Below are 12,058 nucleotides of genomic sequence, written 5' to 3'. Positions count from 1 at the left end.
TGAAGGCATCAAAGAAGGCACTGCAAGTCTAACAGGCCATGCGCAGAATGGGACGAGGCAAGAAGAGAACAGGTGAATGCAGATGAGCTCAGTGGACAGACAAGCACAAGACAAAAATATGGTAATTGGAAAAGCCAGCATAAAACAATTGAGGAAAGAGATGTTGAGAGGGTGAACTAACAATGAAATGCAATCAATTACAAGAAAAATTTCAATTAGTACCAGACTGCACTAAGGCAGCAATCCATTAACAATCAATTATGGTGAAACAGCAATAAAATGTAGTCAGTAAAATGACCAGCTGAAGGAACTATTCTTTTCCACATGCATAAACTACAATTTCCCATACCCAGCTACCATTTTTTTGATTGTTTGTACAATTTAATTAAGGCCATGTCTTTTCTATACATAGCTGCAGTATTTATAAGACTATTAGAAGCCATACTTGAACCTCAGCAGGAGTTGCTCACAAGGTTTCATGTAAACATTTGGGAAAGAGCTATTTATGTTATCACTGTATCAATTCATTCATACACATGAGAGGAAAGTTGCTTTTCTCTTTAAGAAGGTAAGACCATCAAGATTAAATGGAAGACAACTGGCACAAATCCACTCATGTTCTCCACAAAGATGGGCCTCACTGTACCCCAGAACACTAAGGCTTACTGAAGTCCCAGTAAAACTGCAGGGAGTTCCTTTGTGCATGGGTCCATATTCATGGCAGTCAAAAGTAGAGTCATCTACTTTCCTTCAACAATGGAAGAGTTTGGGCTTTCCATTTCTCTGCTTACAAACCACAGATTATGATGATGCTGCTACTTTGCCTGGAAGACTCTCCTCCTGCCTGTGAAGATCAACATGAATTTCATAAACTACTTCACATTCACCCAAAAGGATGCCTGGAATGCAGCAATCATGGGCCAGTGTGGTTGAGATTTATAAATATCTGTTTCCAATACTGAAGAAAAAGAGGCACCAAAGAAGAGTATTCAGCCACCAACTGCAAACATTTTTCACCCACCATAAATTCTACTTTGCTGCATATAAAACTATGACATTTGAAGGGGCAAGCTAGAGTTCCCTGGATACTGTTTACCCTATTCCTCTTCTAATGGGAAGCATTAGATGCAAGCAATAAACTTGGTCTTTTCTCTCTTTTTTTGTAGTTACATTAGGAAGATTTGTTTAATTAAAGGAGTTACTGTTCAATGTTTTAATTCAGGCTCACAAGAAAACAACATCGTACAGCTTAAAGAAAAGGTCTCTTATCTACTAGGCTGACAACTTTTATTTTTCCAGAAACAGAGACATACCTGCTATTGTGTACACTTACTTTTGTTAAGACACAAACTAATAGAACTGATGTACTGCACCAAGGAAATTTCAGCAGACAGCCTTGGCGGAACTATGTACACTGGTTTACCATAGAGAAAGAAACACAAAAGCTTTTAATGAATGAAGCTGAACAAAAACATAACAGCTTTTGCTTCCCTACTGCATTGCAGAAAGAAACAATCAGTTCTGAAAATGACTTTTCCAAGTTATAAACTAGTGGAGACCCTGCGATTTCAGAGATAACAGCTCCTCCTGGTGTGTTCTCTCAAGTAACTGACAATCAATCAATGCAGCAAATTAAAGCTCTATTTAGTTTGACAGGCTAACAGAAACAGGATATGATACAATACCTTTAAAAATCTGTTTGACAGTCAGTAGACAACTGTTTATGCTTTGTATATCAGGCACAGTTTCACTGAACTTTATCTCAGCTATAGCGCTCCAACTTTTGGAGTGCAGGAGTCTTAGTTTTGCAAAGCTCCATCACTTCCGTCATTTTGAGAATACAAGTTTTCTCACAGAAGACAGCCACATATGCTTGTACAGTCGTGAAACCTGTCCTTCCATGCCCAAATGTATCTGCCTACACTTTATTTCAAATACTTTTGTCCTAACTTCTTCAGACTGCTGCCTAGTCTGGGCAGGAGGTGGGTGGTGTGTGTGGTGGTGGTGGTGCAGTAATGGCAACACAATTATGGGGAAGGTGACAGGATTTAAGAGCTGTTTCACTAACTTAAACTTTCCTGGAACAGGCATCAGAGCTTTAAAACAATGCCAAGGACCAAGTCATTGTTCTGTTGTGTGAAATACAGTCCTTTTCTTTGCCCTTGGAGATCACAGAACCACAGAATGACCTGGGTTAGAAGGGACCCTGAAGATCCTCTAATTCCAACCCCTCTGCCAGGGGCAGGGATGCCACACACTACACCAGGTTTCTCAGAGCTCCATCCAACCTGGCCTTGAACACTGCAGAGCCTCACCACCTCAACAGTAAAGAACATTTTCCTAATATCTAATCTAAACCTACCCTCAGTTTGAAACCAATCCCTCTTGTTCTGTCACTACATGCTCTTGTCCTAGGCTCCTTAAGCCTGCAATGTCATATGCCATCCCCATCCCTCCCCAGTATAGCTATATTTGAGATATCATAACAAGTAAATAAGTATCTCCTTTTTAGCTTTTTATAATCAGATTTGCTATGTTAGGCCATCTGGCTTCATAGCAAACACACTGTCACTAGCTTTATAGAGTTTCCAGAAAATTAGAGTTGTTGTTGTTTTTATTTTTTTTTTAAAGGCAGCAAACAACTCCACACACATACTGTTCTATGAATACATAAAGGTTTTAGTCATTTGGGAGAGCATTTTAATTTGTATTGAATAACTTAATAGGAAAATCATCTAATTTAAGTTTTACACCATACTAATACAGTCATGAATTTAAGTAGCCTACAAATATTAAGTTTTTAAGAAGCTGGCCATATTCCTGGGAAAGAAGCCCATTACATAGAAGCCAGCCAAGTAACTTGAATAATAACTACAGCAAGGTGGTCCAGTGTCAGACTTTGCCTGTTAACCCTCTCCTCCACTGATTTCTATATCTCTGCCAGTACATGCTGCTGAGACTGGTCCAGCATACTTTGATTTGCAGAGTGCAGGCAACAAGAAAACCAGTTTTATGCCAGCTTTTGGGAGCAGAAAATGGAGAAATAAAAGGAGTAACTCAGAACTTCCAGCCAATCTAAGTATGGAGGGATTTTTGCCTAAATGAAGACCTAATCCAGATGCAGCTCAACTCCCCATCCTTCTTCTGCAAGCAGTCACTAGTTTCCAGATCACTTTTCTATTTGTAACATACACATAGCAATACACTCTAATTAATGTTGATATTGATGTGAGTGATTTTCTATTCCTACACCAGTGCACTTCAGAAATAGGAGGTGAGGAGATCAAAAGACCTGAAACCTTCCAACTGAATTCATCTGTTTGTATTTCTAACCAGGCGTCTGTATTATTCATAGCCCGTGGAACAAAGGCACCAGGGTAGTTTGAAGAACAGAATCCCCAACTAAGACTTGTGGCACAGCTCCCTTCTGCTCTTCACTGACATTTAAACTACTTTCTTCAAGATTACCTCATCAAACATTTGAGCATAAATACTGCATAGAAAAACAGGATCTGAAATCCAAATCCAAGAGAGGACTGGATGATAGGGAACCAGTGGCCAGCTGTGTGTCAGCTCTCTCAGCAGCAGGGCATCGCTGCTCAAGGCCAAGCAGGCAAAGGACACAGGCTTGTCATTAGTAATAAGATTCTGCAATGCAGCCATGTGCTACCAGCTCTTGGTCATTTTATTACCCTCAATGCTGTAAGGAAGATCTAAACACTTACTAAGGAATTTCCAGTCATCCTGCATTTAAGATGATGGCATGTAAGCAGCACCAGCTCAGATAACTTAAATTTTTCTTCCTTCTACTTACATTCCCGAGATTTCCCTCTTCTTCTTTCTCATTTTTTTAGGGTTTGAGTGGAGAGGGAAGGACAAGGTAAAACAGTAGTCACACCACCAATAAAATACTTCTCCTACAACTCTGTATCAAACCATTCTACCTTCCCCTCCTATCTGTCTTGTGTATTTAAACCAGAACTTGCAGGTGACTTTTTCAATCAAGACGTTATACTACCCACTACCATCCTATGCACTGCTATTTTCAGTTTCCTTTAAATACCATAGTTAACACTATTCTAAACTGAATTAGAGGAAAAAAAATCAGGATAGCCAAAGTCTCATGCTTGCATACACTTAGGATTGAGCAGTTTCTCAGCATACAACAAGTACAACCATTACTCTAGAGAAGTTGTCAGATAAGACCCTCTAGTGTCAGAAAAGGCCCTAAAAGTACACATTTTATTGCATGACTGAAGGCACAGCATTGAGGCAGAGCAGCCTCTTTCTTCCCACCCGCCCCCAGTTCTACATCCAGCTAGAGGAGATCCCTTTGCTAGAAAAGGTACTTTGATTCTCTGCTGCTGGCAACCCCACCACAAGGTACAAGCTCAAGTTGCTCAGTGCCTTATCCTGTCAAATACCAAACACCTCCACAGATGGAGCCTCCCTGGGTCCCCATTTCAGTGTCTGATCATCTTCACAATTAAGAGATTTTCCTAAATAGAATTTACTCTCATGCAAATTGTGCCTTTTGTTCCTTTCAGGACCTGTAGTAGACAGCAAGGAAAACAAATTTCCCCCCCTCAAAAGAAACAAAAAACAATCTATAAGCCAAGACGCAAGACAACCTTACAGACTTAGACCTGGTTGGGTATTAAACAGATCTTCTGTGTAAATCTGTAACCTCAAAAACTTTTAGCAACTGAAAAGGAACCACACAGGCAGTACATGTGGTTTATTATCAGCTACTCTGTCCTTTCCTTCACCTCTGCAGCCCACAACCTCAGCTTTGAGCCTGTCCTTGCTCTCCCTATAGCAGTAGCCTCCTGCTGCCACCCCAACGCTGTAACCTCCATCCCTCTCGAACAGCCTCTCGTCCCTCTCTGTCCCCAACCCATAGAACCGTAGCCAGCTTTCTGTCCATCCTCCCTTCCCTCACGCCCTCTCTTTCCCTATCGTCTCCCCTTGCTCTTCACACAGATTATACTTTGTTTTCCCACCCTCGCGCTATGTCACAGCCGACCCTGCAATCCCCCGCCGTGACCCTGCCCTGGTTTTCCCACGACGCTACATTTGTTTGACAAAACAGACACGCGTGTTATTTCCTGTGGGCGACGCGGGGAGCGTTACCTCGAGGGCAATGCCCTCGCAGTAGCAGCATCTCCGCTTCTTTCCTCCACTCACTCGGTTCTCCTTAAACCCAAACGCGCCCCCATAGCCCACCCCGACCCCCCGGCGGGGGCGCGCGCGACGGACGCGGGGCCGCGCAGGGACCCACGCGCGAAATCCCCGCGCTCCAGTGGCCGCTCCTTGCGCCGCAAGTATTGGCGTGGGTGCCCCAAAAGTAACGCGTTTAAACTTCAGATTTTTCTTCGAGGTGCGCCCGGAGCCGCGGCCGTGCCCCGCAGCCCTCCCGCATCTCCCACGTCCCGTTGCTCGGGGCGGAGAACGGCGGCGGAGCTCAGCGGGATCCCCCCGGGGCGCCCGGCCAGGCAGCGGCGGGGCAGCGGCAGCATCCCCTGGGCAGGGGCAGGGGCCGGCGCGGCACTCACCCGCCTCACCGGGAGGGACCTTCCCGCGGCCGCCAGCAGTAGCAGAGCGAAGCCGAGCGGCGAGAAGGGCATGTCCGGGGCGGCCCCCCATGCGCGGGGCCCGACGAGGCTTCCCGGCGGAGCGGCGGTGAACACGCCGGGGGCTCCGGCGGCCGCTTTTGTAGCGGCGGCGGAGGCGGGGAGGGGCCGGCCCAGGTACGGCCCGGCCCGGCCCGGCCCGGCGCCGCCCGGCGGGGATCGGAGACCGCCACGGGGGATTCGGTCCGCGGGGCGCGGACGGGGTTCGGCAGAAGGGAAAGAAAAAGGCCGAGGAAGCGGCTTTGCGATGCCGTCCCCCCACCTCTGCAACTTCTTGTTTTATTTTACTCTGAATCTTTTCACGCTTGTGCATCTTGGTGACCTTCATACTGTTCGTGACGTCCAAGTTTTATTAGGTTTTAATAACAGCAAATGCAATTATCCATTTATAACATGAATTTGCAGAGCTGCACGTCAGATCAGAGCTTGGTTTCTTAGTTGGGGTTGGGGGAAAGGTCAGTCCCGGCAGTAGTATAATGTGTATATTTGGAGGATTCAGAGCACTTACTTGCCTAGCAAAGGAAGGCTCTGAATCTGCTTTGTGCTAGATTCGTGTTATTGTTCTTATTTATTAATTTTGCTCTGACTGGTAAAACTAAACTTCCACTAAATCATCTATATTTTATCAGATTATACACCAGAATCCGGAAGAAGAAAGTATACAGAGCCAACAGAGTGAGAAGGAAAGCTCAGAATTGAACCAGGAAGTGGGGAAAAGATTTCACATTGGTCTGTTAGATGCTGCTGGAATATAAAAAAGTTAATAGCTTAAATATTAATGATGTGTATTATTTTCAAATACAACCCAGCATCAGGCTGGGAGTGTAACTAGTCAGGGAATCGATGCTGTGAGATCATGAAATCATGAAATTGCTCATAGTGAGAACTGCAAGGGCAATTGCACCTCAACAGCTAACACCAGGAACAAAGAATTTGCCATGGTCGTTTGGTTGACTGAAGGCTGAAAAGATATTTCCTTCAACTTCTCTAAAGTGCAAGAAAACAAAGATTGAAGGAAAAAAATTGTTACTACCTTCAGGCCAGACAACAGAAACCTTTAAATGAAGGGAAAGAAACTTCCACCTGGATAGCACTGTCAACCTTAGCAGGATGCCCCTATTTCACAAGAAAATCTTTACTGCTCTTATTGTTTCTGCACCAGGCTTATTAATTAAGTTTTCCAATTAGGACTTCTGCTCCTAAGATGACTCCCAGCACCTGTGCATAGCAGAGGGTCAGCTGCTTTTGCAAGACCTTAGTAGGCTCACCTCTCCACTGAAAAGCCTTATCAGGGCTATGAGGGTGACACATACCAAGTTGGAATCAGAGGTTTTACTTTGGAATAATTCTGCTTTCCACAAATAATCAGAAGTAACTCTTCAGGCATGATGACATCATACTGCAGGATGATGACCAAGGAGCCAGGCAAGAGCTAGGGCTTTCTATCTGCAGCTTACACTGTGTACCTTCTATGTTATCTTTGTAAGGGAAGATCTACATGGCTGACATCAAGAAAGGATGAGTTGGCTGAAGGAGGAGGTCCCGTGGAGACAGGATGGTCCTTTTTAAGCTCCAACAAACAGGACAAGGCAGAACAAATTCATATTATCACAACTTTGAAGGACACTATGGCCAAAAAAACTTTTTCCTAATTAAGGTGTATTTAAATATTAAAATGAAAGCTCAGCATGTGCTAATAATCTCAGTGAGGTTCATGCTACCACGTGTATGGCTATATTACTCAATTCTCCCATTAGATCAGGTTATACATAAGGAGGAGGAATATAAGACTAGGCTGTGTGTAAGCAGAGTAGAAATGTCACCTAGTTAGGGGGAAGATGCAAAAGGACCTTGGAGACAGTTAATGGGCTACTCTCTTCACCTGTCCCTCCTCCCAAGCAGAGATGTCTTCTTGGTAAGCTTCTGCATACAATTATTATTATTACTGGTGTTAAGATAATATTATTGTTATTATTGGAGCTCTATTGTAGCAAGTACATTTATTTGTCAACTGCAGCTCCAAATCTGTATTTCTGTTGCTTCACTAACCACACTAGTTGTGAATCTGTGATCGCACAAGTTCCTGTTCCAGACCAACCATGTTGAAACTTCAGTATTCGTGAATCTCTGTTTGTGGAAGTTCCTATTGAATAGGATCAGACTTAAAATGCCAAATTGGCTATAATCAGAAATTAAGCCCAGCCACACCCAGCCCCTCTGATCTCTGAAGATCAGCTGGAGCACAAGGGGATTTATTTTTATGCTAAATTTCTATACTCCTAATGCAGCACATATACTACATGAATGGAGGAAAAAACCAAAATGGATTGGAGTAAATTCTGAAGAGGCACATTTTCACTGTTCCCATTAAGAAGCTGTTAGCAAATTTCAGAAGGCTGAGCAAATCCTTTTGACCTAAATCACTGTATTAAAAAAGACAGGTCATTTTCCTAGAGATGGAAAGGTATTTATTAAATAATGTATTTACTTTTTTTTAAAAAACTGTTGAAATTTGTCTCTCTAACCTGGGTGTGCTGGATTTTTATATTTATTCATAGTTTTATTAATTCTAAAATATAACTTCATATTTTATTAGTGTTTATGCAAGAAAAGAACAGTTTGAAAATAGCCAAGTGAAGCTTTAAAATTTGACAGGTGCTGGGGTCCTTTCAGTTTGAAAAATACAATGCAATGAGTTGACAAAGCTTTTCTCAACTTCAGAATTTTGTTTGTTGAGGCAAGTACTTCTTTTACTGTAGCTGAGAGACTGAAGATGCTATTGAAAATGCAGGATTTTGTAACTCCTCTCTTGCTCCTTTACCTCCCGGCTGCACCACACCTCTCGTGTGTTAAGGAGGCTCTCATGTATTAAGGAGGAGCTGCCTTGCAGTTACACTGCAACACAGGGATTATGGTATGCCTATAACTATTAAGCATTATTAATTCAATTACTGTTTTTAGAGGGCAAAACTGCATTTTGAAAAAGCTCAGTGTCTCCTTTACTAATGTCTCCTGATAATCCCTTTCTGCAGAGGCTGCACAATGAGCTGCTTGCCACAGGAGGTTCCTGCAGCCAAGTGACAAAGCCTTCACAGGGGTTCAGGTGCTCTGCTACTTGAAAATTGTCACCACTGGACTCATATGCAGAAACTAACACCCCTGTCCCATAACAGACTGAATGCTTTGTCCCTGAAACCTTCTAAATGGAAAAATCTGATCTGTCCTGGAGAAACTCCATGTTTCTGCTCTGATGTTTTCTGGTTAACAGACATTGTCCTATGAAAACTGGAGGGACTGGCTGCCCTGTACAGTGGCTGTGCAAGTGTTGCCTGAAAGGCTGTTACCCTTTTGCTTTTGTGCTTTGTACTCTGTACTGTGCTGCAGCAGTGAAGATGCTTTGGCTTTTTTTTTCTTTACAAAGCCAAAAGGAGATGTCAGTAAGGATCTTTCCAAGCTCAATAAAACTGAAGTGTCTGAGCTAAGGACTAGCACCTATGAATTTATTCAAATAAATCACTTAGACATTTGACTTACACGCTTAGGAAAGGAAGCAGAAGAATTTTAATGTTGATTCATTGAATTTGAATGGTGTTTGTACAATTGTAATTCATACCAATACCTACTTAACTGAAATAAAAGTTTATCTAAACTGAATCCTTCTGTAGGCCACCTGGGGGCAAGAAAGGTATCTCTGAGAAGGATTATGCAAATGGGAGTTACAAACATATAAGACACAACTGTAATTACAAGCACATTGGTGTTTAGAAATGACATCATCGTGTCTTGGAGCTATATATACTTCTACATATTTGGAGAAACTAAATCATATAAATTGCACCTTGAGACCTTAACATTGGGTTAATTTACATTTCTTAGTAAAACTCAAAATGATCTTAAAGTATTCTGTACCAGATCATGACTACAGCAAATAGCTATGTGACAGATCCATGTCCAATACTTTTAAATGTTTTAAAAGAACATTAGGGAGCAGGAGCACTTCTGCTGGTTACTGGCCATAAGTACACATTTTGCAATAAATTTCGTTATTTTTAATTTAGTGCTTTTAAGTATTAATTATTCTGTTGCGTAAGTTACCTGCCCACATGCAGGAGAATGTGCTCAGTACATGGAATATTTTATGCTGGCTGCACAGGGCTGGAATGAAGGGGTTGAAATCAACCAGCTTTCCATAATTATAAGTTGCTGATTTAGAATGAATAAACATAAAGTATTGCTCGATTAAAGTTCCAGACATAAGGGCCTGGTTGTATGTAAATATAAGAGAAGAACCACTAGTGCTTGATCGAAATGGGTAGCTCCATTTTTCAGCTGTCAGATAATATGGCTTGTACACTTCGGGCTATGTATTTCTTGATGACAACAAAGAAGTGAGTGCAAATATAATGGTTTTTTAAACTAAACTTTTATAAACTGTATAATGAAAGTTGTATCTACTTTTGGAGTCTAGCTTGTGGAATTTATTCTATGTAATGATTGTATGGAGGGGATTATTTAGATAAGTGTTTAATTTCAGTACAAAGCTTACATTGTTAAGTATTTAATTTCAATAGAAAACATATTCTTCATCTAATAAAGAAGAAATTGATTTCAATCTTTCCATAAACTGTTGTTGAAGAATTCTTATGGCTCTGCATTAATTTGTGAATCTGACCCAGTAATTTTTATATTTAAAAAGCTTAGAATTATAGAAATGTCAGGGCTATTTGCAGTCATGTAATATAATAGAAAATAACTTTTTAAATACAGTATGAATTTTTTACCAAAATTCCCAACTCCTAATTAAAAATTCCTGATTAAAAATCCCCAGTTTGAAAAGCTTTGTTAAGAATTGTATTTTAGACTACTGGAGGCTGCCAGGATGAACGAATGAAAGAAAAGATGCTAGCACAAAGGAAATGATGGTAAGAAATTCTTGGTAAAGAATTGAATTTCCTTATTTTTCACAAGAAAGTAGGAAGCCATGAATCACAGAACAAAAGAAGAAAAAGAGAAGTCAAATTATTTTTTATTAAGTAAAATTGACAGAAATACTTCTCTTCAATCTTGCTTTTTTTGTAGTGATTGGTTTTTAATGTGAGGAAATTATTTGAAAATCACTCTATTCAATATTTTCCCACCAAGGGAAACCTCAATACAGAAAAGGAAAACTGCCTTGTACAGTTGGATATGCATCTTGTGCAATGATCATAGTGTTGGTCTTTTCCACAGAAAGAGACAGAACTTTTGTCTACTCTGCTTCTGGATTCATAGTAGGTAGGACCTTTATCCCCTCAGTAAAATGCATCCCAAATGCTGAGATAGGCATTTATTTACTTATCTGCAGTATCTGATGGATTTTTGAGAAAAATATAATTTGACAAGAAACAGGATGTGTCTCTTGAGAAATAAAACTTTTTAGTCTTAGCATTTTGTATCAAAATATTCCCTTGATGAATGAGATTGGGAACCTGTTTCTTGGATTTGCCCTGTGCCATCATGGCTGTGAGTAAAGAGAGAGAGAAGGGTCCTGTTTGGATTAAATTCTCTAGACCGTAAATATGCAGGTTTAAGAGTTTTCATCTATGTTTACATGGATATTTACATTAAAGTAATTTTACTTTTAGTGCTCATATGCCCAGTGAGAAGCAGATCACAAACTGCTAATCACAGTGTCTTTGAGGCTTTTGCTTGTCACGTCATAAATATCCCCCAAAAAAGAGAGGGTGACCCTAACCATCATTCATTTCCATTGCTATAGAGCAGCCTGCTCATAAGTCATCTGAAGCTGCCAGGATGAAGGTCAGTTATCTGTAATTACGGTGTCTGTAACGGCAAATAATCGCTCTGCCTTTGAGTGTCTGGTCACAGAAATCCTGCTTTTCTGATTAGCCGGCAGACTTTGAGAAACTAAATTAAGAGTTTTAATTAGCTAACTTCTTGAACAACCCCTTGACTAATCTGAATATCAAATATAAACATATAAACACTGGTGGGGGAATTATTGATTAGTGAATACATGCAGGAAGCTGCAGACAGTTTACCTGTTAAGACATACTGCGATAATTGGAAAATGAAGTGTAAGGTGAATTGAATGAGTCAGGCTGTTGATATTGTAAGACATTTGAAGTTGTGGATCCACAAGGAAAGTGCAGGAGTTGGGACAGGGGTGAGGGAAAAGGCAAGGAGTCAGAGAGGGAATTCTTTAACTTGGGGTATGTAATTCTGTCCTTGAAAGAATAAAAGGTAGTGTTTTCCTAATGTCCAGAGAGTGGAATCACATCTCCCTGGAGCTAAATGAGACTTAGGAAGAAAATACTGATAACTGTATGTTAATTAAGGTAAATGTTGGCACTGACATTGAGCTTGAATTTTGGATGAGTTATCAGTATTTGTGAGAAATGATAAAATAATTTTGATAGAAATTG

General features: G+C 41.1%; 1 protein-coding gene across 1 annotated transcript in view; it reads right to left on the bottom strand.

Moving 5' to 3' along the window:
- Positions 1–5,961, bottom strand: part of GLP1R (glucagon like peptide 1 receptor) — a 96,094-nt gene extending 90,133 nt beyond the window's left edge. The window contains 4 exon segments of the mRNA XM_071576734.1: positions 5,556–5,670; positions 5,672–5,775; positions 5,778–5,913; positions 5,915–5,961. Coding sequence (XP_071432835.1) covers positions 5,556–5,670; positions 5,672–5,775; positions 5,778–5,913; positions 5,915–5,961 — 402 coding nt within the window.
- Positions 5,962–12,058: the final 6,097 nt, after the last annotated feature.

Source organism: Pithys albifrons, chromosome 2 (genome assembly GCF_047495875.1).
Source record: "Pithys albifrons albifrons isolate INPA30051 chromosome 2, PitAlb_v1, whole genome shotgun sequence".
Lineage (NCBI taxonomy): Eukaryota > Metazoa > Chordata > Aves > Passeriformes > Thamnophilidae > Pithys > Pithys albifrons.
This window is presented reverse-complemented; position numbering and strand designations above follow the sequence as displayed.